Genomic DNA, 12,385 nt, shown 5'->3' on the forward strand with positions numbered 1-12,385 from the left:
GCATTTGCTAGAGCAATTCGTAGAATTTTTGGTTCCGATATCATGAGAATGAGTAAAATTCGTTCTCTCAAGCTGGATCATATTTTCAGATTCGCCAAAGAATCTGGAAAATTCGCACAGGACTAGCTATCTCTGGCCTTGTCTCTATTCTATCCTATCTCTTTCTCTCCTTGACTATCTGCCCCGTTACTCTCAAGAGCTTTGAATACAAGCGATTTTTTAGCCTGAGTGTTTTATAAGTTACCAAATCTCTCGACGCTTCGTGGTCGACCTTTTGAAATTTCGATTTCAAAAGTTTTCGACAGTTCGTTTGCGAGTAAAGTGCGTGAGTTCAAATACTCCGAGGATATGGAGTTTTTAAGCGAAACGCCTTAGCAAAGAGTGGAGTGTAAGTAAATCTTCTTTATATTTTTTTTTTGCATCAATATATTATATTTGTATGTGCGTCAATTGGCGGCCGCCGTAGCCGAATTGTATATCTGCCATGAAAAAGCTCCTCATAAAAATATCTGCCGTTCGGAGTCGGCTTGAAACTGTAGGTCCCTCCATTTGTGGAACAACATCAAGACGCACACCACAAATAGGAGGAGGAGCTCGGCCAAACACCTAACAGAAGTGTACGCGCCAATTATTTATTATTTTTTTTTTTTTTATGTACGTCAATTTGTTTAAAAACTCTTTTCTTAACAAAATTTTCTAATTGCTTTTATGGCGATGCTCATAAGTTTGACGTTATTTCGCATTTGAAAATCTATGTTCTAGGCTACATATCACGGCAAGCCAAATGCTTGTTGCTGACGAAATTTCATGGCTGTGAAGTTACTAGGAGCTCTCCGACAAAAACAAAAAACAAAAACAAAAAACATAATGCAAGCTAAAAAATTTCAATCAAAGAGAACCCCATTAGTGAAAAGGCAGAAACTGACTCCAGAAGTCACCCAAAAGTTGGTTAATTCAATGCCAACAACCAGAATCCAGGCTTTTCTTATGGCAAAAAACTATAGTTAAATTTTTAGTACTAAAAGTGATTTTTAAAATTCTCTACCAATAATTTGTATCAAATAAGCTGTGTTCTGAAATATGGCAGTATTTAATTTTAAGTTAGTCCTTACCATTTTCGTTAAGCTGTGGCCCACTGCATATTGGGGGAGAGAGGGGGTGTGATAGAGAAGTAAACAGTTGTGTGAGTACATACAAAAAAATTGTGGGGAAAAATAATTTTCCGCACACGGATATCACATTGAAAATAATATTGAAATGAAATTGAGAAAAAAGCTCGGCGAAATGATAGCGACAGCAGCGATAAAGTATCATGAAGCATGAATGCGAAAGACACCACCACTGACTGCAGCTTACAGAATGCACAGCGCGCCCGACTGAGCAACAGCAATATCCGTTGGTCGTAGAGAGGCGATGGTGAGCAGCGCGTCCACTTTGAGGCGAGGACAGAAATTCCGTAGCTGCCTGGCACAGATGCTGTTTCAAATGCAGTTGCATGCGAGCGAGTGTAGTGTCGCCTTGGCTACAACAGATTTTCGCCGCTGGGCCATGTTTAAGTGAAAAGTAATGCCAACCAATTACGTTTAATTTCGAGCGCCAGACTGGCGTTGAAACCAAGTCAGTTGTCGGCAACCAGCCATCATTTTCCATTCTCCATTCACCAACCACCAACCACCATTTGCCATTTTTGTAGCGTGACATGTTGGTACATAGCATTGCAGCGAGGCATTCATGCAACTTCAATGCAAGTGCGCTTTAGCGAAATACGTCGCTTGCATGTAAAATGTTTTTCAAGCGACACACAAAAAGGTCACCCACGCGCGCATTCGCAAACACATACACGCACGGAATTTCGTGCATACGCACAAATCCTTACATATTTCTAGCGAGCGTGCATGTGTTGGCATACAAATGAAATTGTCTGCAGATTTGTATGTATTTGTGCAATTTTGTAACATCACTGCCACACGTCACTGGCTCCTGGAAGAGTGAATGAGCTCGGGCGCTGAGAGACATATTAAGCAAATGTGTGATCTGAGTGCCATAATGACATACCAGGAACAGCGTAAGAGGCATTACTTACACCATTAGTTGTTGTTGTTGTTGTGATAGAGTATGTGCGCACATCCGCTACGCCTCTGAATGGCGTGCTGACACACAAATGCGACTGCGAATGCGAACGCGAACTTATGTTAATGTTTATATTTGAATCTATACGCCATTCATAAATTGCGGTGAGGTAGAATTTGCGCTTGAAGATGAGCAGTTATACCTGGTTGCTGTAATCAAGGCATGAATACAAGTAACATAAAGTAATCAAAAAGCGCAAATATTTTCTATTTTTTTAAGTTATGCTGAAGCTATGAGATTCACGACGCGCATGAGTTTCAAAGTTTCTTTCGTATTAAATTTCAACAACTAGTCGGGAAGCCGCTTTTGCGAGAAGAGGTAAGGTTGCTACGTATGCCGAGGGCGTGGCAGTCGCATATACTAGGTTGTTCAATAAGTTTTGCGGTTCGATAAGAGAGGGCGTAGCTACTAGCCAACACCTTTTTGGTGTTATGTTGGTACACTCTTCATACGCGAAGTTTCTTTTCAATCTGCCAATTCGGCCTTTGTTTGCAAGCCATTTAGTAGCGACGTGCGACAGTATTTTCTTCTATTGAAAAAAAAAATTTAATTTTTGGTTTAAAACAGCAACAGTACCAAAAATCGTAGAAAAAATACGAGTGGCTGAAAGAGATTTAGTAAAAGCTCTAAGCAACTCATTGGGTAGTGTAAGTAATATTTTGACTGAAGTATTGGGTTTCAGAAAGCTGTGTGCGCAATGGGTGCCGCATGGATGCCCAACAATGGAACAGAAACCCATTCGAATGCGACTTTCTCAGCAACATTTAGAGCGGTAAAGTGAGTCTCGTGCGTCGATTCATCAGACTTAGGTCTATCACCATAATTGGCTATCACATAAATCGCCGATACGAGTAAGTGTCTAAAAATCGTTCAGAAAGGTCTTTAGTTCATCCTTCAAGGCATCAGTTTTATGGGATGTGAAAGGAATTGTGATTGTGGATTACTTGGAAACTGGTAAAACAATAGATTCTGAATATTATTGTAACCTTTTAGACCTGCAGAAGAAAAAAAAAAAGTGAAAAAATACCCAGTTTGAAAAATAAAGCAATTCTGGTTCATCAGGACAATGCACCGTGTCACAAGAGTATTTTGACAATGGCTAAAATCCATAAATCAAGCATTCTTCCTTGAAAATCTTCGTTACGCTACTTTTATGAAAAAATAATGCTTCCAAGCAATCATAGTTTGTGAAAGATATGAAATCGAGGTAAATTACGAAGCAATAAAAAATACTCATTAACATTCGTTTGCGCAATGACTTGCAATACAATCATATCAGGATTACTCAGTATTAGAGCCCCGCTTCTGGATTGAAAAATTCCAGGTAAAAAATTAATAAATTCCAGGTAAATCTTAAATTTTTACCAAACTAATTAGTTGAATGCTTAATATTTAAGTTTGAAAAAAACATGTCGTAGTCCCTTTTTAGTTTTTATTCATTTGTTGTTGAGAAAGAGTTCAAACACACAGTTTTGTTATGCACTGTAAATTTGTGTGCGACACCGAACAAATAAAATGTTTCTGTCCCTTAGCGCCAATGAATTGCATTAAATCGTCGTATTTCGTAATAAGTAATCTCCTAAGCCCTATGCGACCGGCACCACTTCGTCCCTAGGCAATGGCTTTGGCACACACTACTACTACACCGCTTTGCTGCACGTAAATTAATGACACACAGTTAATTGCATCAATTTTTTTGCCATTCCTATCTGTCGCCCGCTTGGCACCGCCCTCCATCCCACAAAATGCGCCTCGTCGGGCATTTTCAATAGAGCGGAAGGATTTAGTGCTGGCGGAAGTGGATGGGTAGCAATGTGGATATATCGAGATTTATGTAATGGTGTGCGTTTGTCAGCTCACGAAATTTGGTGCGCTCGCGTGAGCATTAATTTTGTCAACTTCCGTTATAGAGTTACAAACATTTCATTTCCTATTTGCACATTTTCGTACAGTGCCAATTTCAGTTGGTGCTGCAGTTTTTCCCTTTCCCTTTGTGGTATTTGGAAAATGTGAAAATTATTGCAAAATTGCGAAATTAGCATTTTCAGTTAAGCCACTCCAAGCCACATCACTGCTGCTAATGCCAATACAAACACCTTTACCAATACTACAACACACATTCGCATGCACCCGTTATGGATGTGCGATATATACTTGCATATGTGTGTTACATATACACGCAACTGTTTGTACTCGTATCTCTGCCAGATACTTGCCTGAATGCGCTCATTGCACATATTTGCGCAATTATTGGTTGCAACACAGAGGTTGCCGCAAGTACCACTCGGCTAGACCAGCTGGAGAAGGCGGTAAGAGGTATAAAGAGGCTAGGCAATAATGTTCCAGTTATTATCAGTTGCATATAACTGTATGCATGTATAAGGTACCTTTGACAACAGCAACAACAACAACCAATTTAAGAAATTTTTAACCATCCATTTGAGAAAGCCGGCAGCGTTGGTATTTTAGTGAGCGTTCCTAGCGTAAGTGGAACGCGATTTTATGGGCCTCATTGCCTGTGGGGCTTCCATATACGAGTATGTAGATATGTAATAATGGCATTTCTATAGTTGCCATTTCTGCTGTTTGTGAACAGTTGTGTAGTTCAATTGATTTGCTTGCAGCTTCATTTATTTACTTGTCTGCCTGCGAGTTAACGTAGTTGCAGCAATTCGCACTGATCTTGCTTGTGGTATCAAGCAGTGGTAGTTGTTGGAAAATAGCTGCTCTTACAGTTCACAAAATCAATGCAGCATTTTGAGGTAATTTCGATTGTTTTCGCTTTGATTGGTATTAGTACGTATGTATGTGTGCGCTTGTGTGAAATTATGCAAATATTTTTCTGTATATGTACACTACGTTAAATAAGTATTGCACTAGGACTTGTGGACAATTTTTCACAATTTATTTGTTTGCTATTTGATTTTAATAATTTTTTGATGAAACTATAGATCCTTCTGTGATGAAACCCAACATATTTACTATAATCGAACAAAATTGCATCAAAACTGCATATTTTTAGTCAGATTTTTTAGAAAAGTTTGACACTTTTTAATTAGAATTTCTAGAAAAATTTCAGATATGTAGTTTAATGGTCCACTGAATTTTGTTAAACACAAACTATTCGTTCTAAGTAGCTGATTTTTTACAATATTTTTTTGAAGCGGTCTCGGTCAAACTTTAAAAAAATCTAACAAATTTTCGCCAAAAAACTTTTTAACCGGAATTTCTTGCGAAGTTTCAGGTATGCAGTTTTATAGTCCATTAAATTTTGTGCTAGCTTGAAATCGCTCAAAAATTGCATTGATTTTTTACAAAATTTTTTTGCGCCGGTCTTCGGCAAACTTAAAAAAAAGCAAAAAACTAAAAAAATTTTGTTTTTATCAGAATTTCTAGAGAAATTTCAAGTATGCAGTTTTATAGTACACGGAATTTTGTTATGATAAAGTGCAAGTTTGTTCACAGTATTAGGCGTTTTCTTGCATGAAAACAAAAAAAAAAAAAAAGAAGAGAGTGCATAAGCCCGCCAGCAAAACAAAGAAACAAAAACCACAAAAAAAAAAAAAATACATTGTAACATCGTTAACAATAAAAAAACTAACGAACAATGCATTCTCATATCGGCGTACATCACTCCTGCCCATTTTATCAAAATTATATGAAAAACTATTGTACTTGCCGAACGCCTCAGAAAAGCTATTAGGCTGAGAAACCTGATACCAGCGCATTAATTTGGCTTCCTTCTACCTATGAAATGAGACATTCAGCTATTAGTCCATAGATGACGCTAGGAGTACTTTTAAACCTTCCCAAATGTATTGTTTTTTTCGTCTGTCATCTGTCAACAATACTCAGTTCATTGTTTGTTACGTTTCATACAACAATGCATTTTTGTCGCACTTAAAAATGTCGAATTTCGTGCCTTTAAACTAAGATTTGCAGACATCGTGAAACCGCTTGTGAAATGCTGCTCTCCCGGTTCAAAAGGAAGTCTTTTTTGCATCGAATCGTTACGGGTGACGAAAAATGGGTGTATTTCTCCAATTTCAAGCGTAAACGATCGTATGGTCCACCGGCAACAAGCCAAAAACAACGGCCAAACCAAATCGCTTCGGCCGCAAAGCAATGCGGTATGTTTTCTGGGATCAGCGTGGTATGATTTGGTACGAGCTATTAAAACCAGGTGAAACAGTTGACGGTGCATGCTACCAACGACAACTGGCCGATTTGAACAGCGCTATACACAGAAAACGTCCAGAATATGCCGATCGGCGCCACAAAGTAATTTTTCTTGATGACAATGCACCGCCACATCGAACAAGAGCGACCCGGGAATTGGTGGAGACGTCCGATTGGGAACCGCTGGTGCATGCAGTTTACTCACCAGACTTGGCGCCTTCCGATTATCATTTGTTTACATCGATGGGCCATGCACTTTCCGAGCAGCACTTCAATTCTCAGGAAGAAGCCAAAAAATGGCTCGATGATTGGTTTGCGGCCAAAGACGGTCAATTTTTTTGGCGCGCTAATTGTCGCTAGCGATGGCTATTATTTTGAATTTTTTATTTTTAAATTTGTAACGTTTGAAATTGAAAAAAAAACGTCTCATTTCATAGGTATATACCTGGTAAAACATTCAACAATCGGTCAATTATTCATAGGCTAACTCAAGTTATAGAAAATGTCTTCGAAAAGAAAAAAAAATGTGCTCTGCTATCTTCCTAGAAGTATTCAAGGCTTTCTATGAGGTATGTGGTGGCCTTTCCAACAAAAAAAAAGAAGCTTTTGCCAACTAAATATTAAAATATTTTAAAACTTATTTATCTGATTGTTTCTTTCGATTTAAATACGACGACGCGTACTCTGAACTGAAAGAAATTAAAGCTGGTGTCCCACAGCGCAGCGTTTTGGGGCCCATCATTTACCTAATTTTTACATGCGATTTGAGTATCGATCAGAAGTGGAACTGAACCAATTTGGGTATATGGGATCCAACTATGGAGTTGCTCAAAATCCAGCAACATAATCCACATGCAAATATTCCAGGATAAGGCGTTGCAATGCGCCCTGGTAGGTACGCATCACCGACCTTGATCGCAATCTCGACATAGAAACAGGCGCCATGGTAGTTAGGAAAAATGCCTTCTCTCGTATGAATAGGCTATCTCATCATGTCAAGAGCGAAGCCTCAGCCTTCACCGACCAACAAAAAAAAAGTTGTCAAAAATCAACACGATTTTTGAGTCACATGAAAATTGCACTTTATCACATCAACTGGAAACTTTTTTAAAAATTCTGATTAGAGAATGTGGAATTGTGACGAAAATACTAACTTTTTTAAACGGACAGTTCTAAACTTGAATTTATATGAAATATATAATTTATATGAAATATATTTTATATTGAATAATATATTTTCATTAAAAAATATTAAAATTAAATAAGAAAAATCTAGATTCCTAAAATTCGTCAATAAGCCCCTTGCAATAATTAATTAACGCAGTGTATGGGGATATGTTGATTGGCATACCTACTTCGAAAGTTTTTTCAATCTCCTTAGATTACTTGAATCCTTGGATTTATCGGCGCTTTGAAAACAAATGTGGAGAAAATGGTGCTTAGGCTACACTAAACTACTAAGTAGCATAGGTAGTGAGCGGACCTAGCGTACTAATAGAGTTTAAACTGTCCACATTCCAATGAAAATCGTAGTTTGGCCTGATCAGATTGGAGTGATCAAATTGGAGGTACTTTTTCCAATAGGGTTGTGTTAACAGATTACACGTGACTACTGTCAAACTAAATACATACTTTTTTTTGAGTATTCATTGACATTTCATCACGGAAAGACTTAGCCCTCAACAGCGTTTGCGAATCGAAAAATTCTAATACGAAAGTCGACGCTCTGTGAAAAGTGTTCATCGCGCGCTCAGGCCAACTTGTGGTATACATAACCGTTCATCGATGAGACCAATTTTTGGCTTAACTGCTACATAAATAAGCAAAATTGTCATATTTGGACTGAAGAGGAACCCAAAGCCATTCAAGAACAGTCATTAGATCCATTGAAAACAACCGGTTGGTGCGGCCTTTGGGCTGGAGGAATCATCGGTCCATATGTCTTCAAAGACGAGGCTGGCGCTGATGTGACAGTGAATGGTGAATGCTATTACGCCATGATAAACGACATTTTGACGTCGGATGTACGGAAATTGAAGCTGGTGGTCTCATCTGGTTCCAAGAAGGCAATGGATTCATGGCGCCGTCATTTTGGTGAGCAATTAATCTCTCGTCTCGTACCAATGTATTGACCACCAAGTACATGTGATATCACACCTTTGGACTTTTTTTTGTGGGACTATGTAAAGTCGTAAATGCTTTGTGGATAAACCAGCTTCGATTTAGGCATTGCAAGAAAACAGTACTAAAGTTATTCAAGAGATACCGACCGAAGCTCTCCAGGGGGTCATTCAAAATTAGTGTTTACTGATGGCTGAATTACGGCGCTGTTGCGGCCTACATTTGAAGGGACTTTCTTTAAAGAATAGATGTCATGAATGGTTCTAAACAAAAATAATACAGATTGCCCAATCCATTTCAAGTTTCGTTGCGTTATTGCAAGTTAAAATCGGATACCTCTAAATTGTTCACCCTTTGTATCTACTCCCAGTATAAAAGCTGGTACTGCGAAGAAGTCGAACCATTTCGGACATACACAATTTTCGTTTTTCAATAAATACATCAAAATTTCCCAATATTTCGTATTCTAAGAGCCACTCTGATGCCTTCCCCTCGTTTTGTCTGCATTCGAATGTGTGCGAGCATTCATACTCTACTCTGCTGCAATACATTGGAAAATGCTTTAGACCTTCAAGTGCTTAAGCGCATTTATGGTTTCCAACTCACTTGATATGGTAGACGTGCTTATACTCGCATATCGATTACCCTTCTTGAGCCTATTGCCACTAACACCTCCTTGTAGGTAATTCCATTGAAAATTTAGTTCGAAACTACGATAGAATCACATTTATGTATACGAAATCATTTGAAAGTTAACTGAAGCATGACTTTTGCCAAGCGGTGTGGCAACATTGAAGAGTATGCTCGTGATACAAGTGATTTGGGGAAGGGCTGCACACACTTACTTACGCACATAGCGACGTATTTTATATGAAACCGATTTTCACTTCCGGTGACTGTGGTCGATTTTAACATGCTGCCCATGGTACTCGTAAGCGTAAGATGAAGAGGAAGAGGAAGAGCGAAAGGTAAATAGTTGTAGGGAAATCCGAGATTCAAGGCTGTACAGCCTAAAAGCACGCAACGGATGTGGTCGTAAGAAAAAAGTAAAACAAAATCGAGAAATCGGCAGCTGAAACGGAAGTAAAAATGGAAAGTGGTTACTGGTGAACTCGAGTGGGTGTGCGCTGTGTAAATTCGTTTGCTATGCAAACTTAAGTGTGTGAATGCTTGATTGTGGTATTGGTGCGTAGCAATTCTGTGGTGGACCTACGTACTGTACATGTGCGTGTATATCGATTTCCGCTTCCGTTACGCTGTATTGAGTACAAAAATATGTCGTTATATACAAATATATACAGCGCAGCACATGACCGTACGATATCGAGTTTGGCTTGCAAATTTGGTGCGTGTGCGCCAAGGCGTTTGTTTTGCCTGGCATGCCGCAACCGGATGTACATACTCGCATTCAATGAAAAGGCACCACAATTCAACCGCTTTGCGTATTCGCATGATTTTCGGCGGTAATGGGTATACAAGTGCAACTCTATACAAATTCCTATCTTTATAGACGAGTATATATTTTTTCCTTGTATATTTTATTATATATTTTTTACTGCCACGGTGAAGGCTTCTCTACGAACAGTGGACGGCTTACTGAATTGTAGCTTTTAAAATTTACAACCACACATTTATTTGAATACTATTATGCGCAGGATTCTGGAGCTACCAGTTTCAGGATAAGCGTTCAGATTTGCGGCTATGCTGACGACCTTGCCATCGTTGAGAGAAACCAATGCACACTTGCTGACTGTACGCAGGAGCTGTTAACTAAGACAATCTTTTGAAGTTAAGATCGATACGATAAAATATCTCGTTATGTCTTCAAGCGCCACCCGCTATGGCAACTATATTTCACAAAATGGAGAATTTTAAATATCACAGTGCAAACCTTAGTAGCGCTGCAGAGCCCCTAATTAGCGTGAATGATAGACTACGAGGTGCAAATAGAAGTTATTTTGCTCATCTGAAACTTCTTAAAAACAAATTATTATCGAGGTTGTGCAAGCTACAAATCTACAGGACGCTAATAAGGCAAGTAGCAACATATGGCTGCGAAGCATGGGTACTAACATCTAAGATAAAAAAACTACCTTCTTCGTTGTGAGCATAAAATCTCAGGAAAGATATTTGGACCAGTAAGGAAAGCTGATGGATTTTACAGAATAGGGTAAAATGATGAGATCGAACAGGTAAAAACATTGTGCGTTTCGCTAAAGCTCAGCGACCGAGATGGTTTGGACACCTTCTCAGGAAGGACGACAGCAAAATTACGAGAAAGGCCTTCAGCTCTCTTATAAAGGCCAGTAAAATGCGTGGAAGAGCGCCAAGAAGATGACCAGATGACGTTGATGTAAATTTACGTCTTAAAAATGCTAGGAGAAGCGACGCAATAAATCGAATCGTATGGAGCGCGATTGTGAAAGAAGCACTGGCTCAACCCGAGCCTTGGCGATAATGATGGATATGCATGCGTTTGCACTTCTTTACCTGAATGGAAACTGAGAGAATATTGACTTAATGGCATCCGAAATCGTAGACGCTGAAATAGTAAATCTAACTGTTGTGGCATGTTACAAAATCAGCACTTAAACTAATATTGTTCACAGTGAACCAGTTTCTTGTGTGCTAGAACAAGTTAAGTGTACTCAATTCACTCACAAATTTCTGGAAAAGCTTAATTAAGCTATGTATGTGCCAGAGAATGTCTACGGAGAGGCACGCGCGGTGTCAATATTAACATTTTTTCTGACAGTCAAGCAGCTGTAAAATCGCTGGATAGCTTCTCATTCCAATCAAGGTTGGTCTGGGAATGTTTAAAAATCCTCAACATCCCAGCATCAAGAAACTTTGTTACCTTGATGTGGGTTCCGGGACGTGAGGGCCACGAAGGGAATGAAATTGCGGATACCTTAGCGAAAAAGCGGGGCAAACACTCCCTTCATAGGTCCTGAACCTTTCTGCGGGGTAAATAACAGCTTCAAAAGTGACTTTCTGCGTGAGCAGGAACAACGAGGTCTAATCGATTACTGGAGAGCTCAAATGGGCACGCGGCAATCGAAAATACTCATATATCTAGAACGGATAAATGCATGAGGAAATCCTTAACCTAAACAGAAAGGACATACAACTTTAGACTCTGCAAAGATGCATAAGAAACAACAGCACACGTTCTAAGCGACTTCCCAGTGGTGAAAAGGCGCAGACTAAATTACCTAGGAAGTGGGGCTTTAGATCCAAACTTCCTGGTAGAAAGTAAGCTCACAGCAGTTTTAGGATTTATTAACAGCCTAACACTTTTTGAGTAGGCTCCATTGCTACACAATGGATATTTAGAAAAGTTCGATTTACATGCAAACTGCATTGTTACTAAGAAAATGAGACAATTTGAATTACCTACTATGAAACGTTTTGAAATTATTGCCAGTAGAGTACCAGCATTTAAGGGAGAAGACTTAAGGCTTAAATTGTTTTTTGGTTGTTTGGCTGAGCTCCTTCTCCTATTTGCGACGTGGGTCTTTATGTTGGTAACTCCGAACGGCAGATCGTTTTTTATGAGGATCTATTTGGTGGCAGAAATACACTTTGAGGTTTGCCATTGCTTGCTGAGGGGATAAGAGAAGTTTAGGTTTGGTCAGGTTAGGCAAGTTGCTTGTCTAAGACAAGACACTCGGTGGCCCTAAGACCCATTGTGATACTTACATTTGATTTCCATCTCTTGACTGAGTTGCTTGAGGGCATAAAAGACCATGAGGTCGAAATACAAACCGCATAAAGAATCTAACTAAGTTACTTGAATCACTTGCATCTTTTTAAGAAGGTAATTAGTGCCTCCAGTGAGAGATTTTTGCAAATTTCCCAGGCCTTTAAAAAAGGCCAAGATATTTGGCACTGCTTCTTGGGAGTGCATGTCATTCACAGAGGAGCTGTTGTACCGACTCAATTTCTCCTTCAT

General features: G+C 39.1%; 1 protein-coding gene across 1 annotated transcript in view; it reads right to left on the reverse strand.

Annotated features, from left to right (window-relative positions):
- Positions 1–1,701, reverse strand: part of LOC129238159 (low-density lipoprotein receptor-related protein 2) — a 138,012-nt gene extending 136,311 nt beyond the window's left edge. Inside the window, exon 1 of the mRNA XM_054873195.1 lies at positions 1,347–1,701. Within this exon, the coding sequence (XP_054729170.1) occupies positions 1,347–1,701 (355 nt within the window). The remainder of the gene's footprint in view (positions 1–1,346) is intronic.
- Between the last annotated feature and the right edge of the window lie 10,684 nt (positions 1,702–12,385).

This window comes from Anastrepha obliqua, chromosome 2 (genome assembly GCF_027943255.1).
Source record: "Anastrepha obliqua isolate idAnaObli1 chromosome 2, idAnaObli1_1.0, whole genome shotgun sequence".
NCBI lineage: Eukaryota > Metazoa > Arthropoda > Insecta > Diptera > Tephritidae > Anastrepha > Anastrepha obliqua.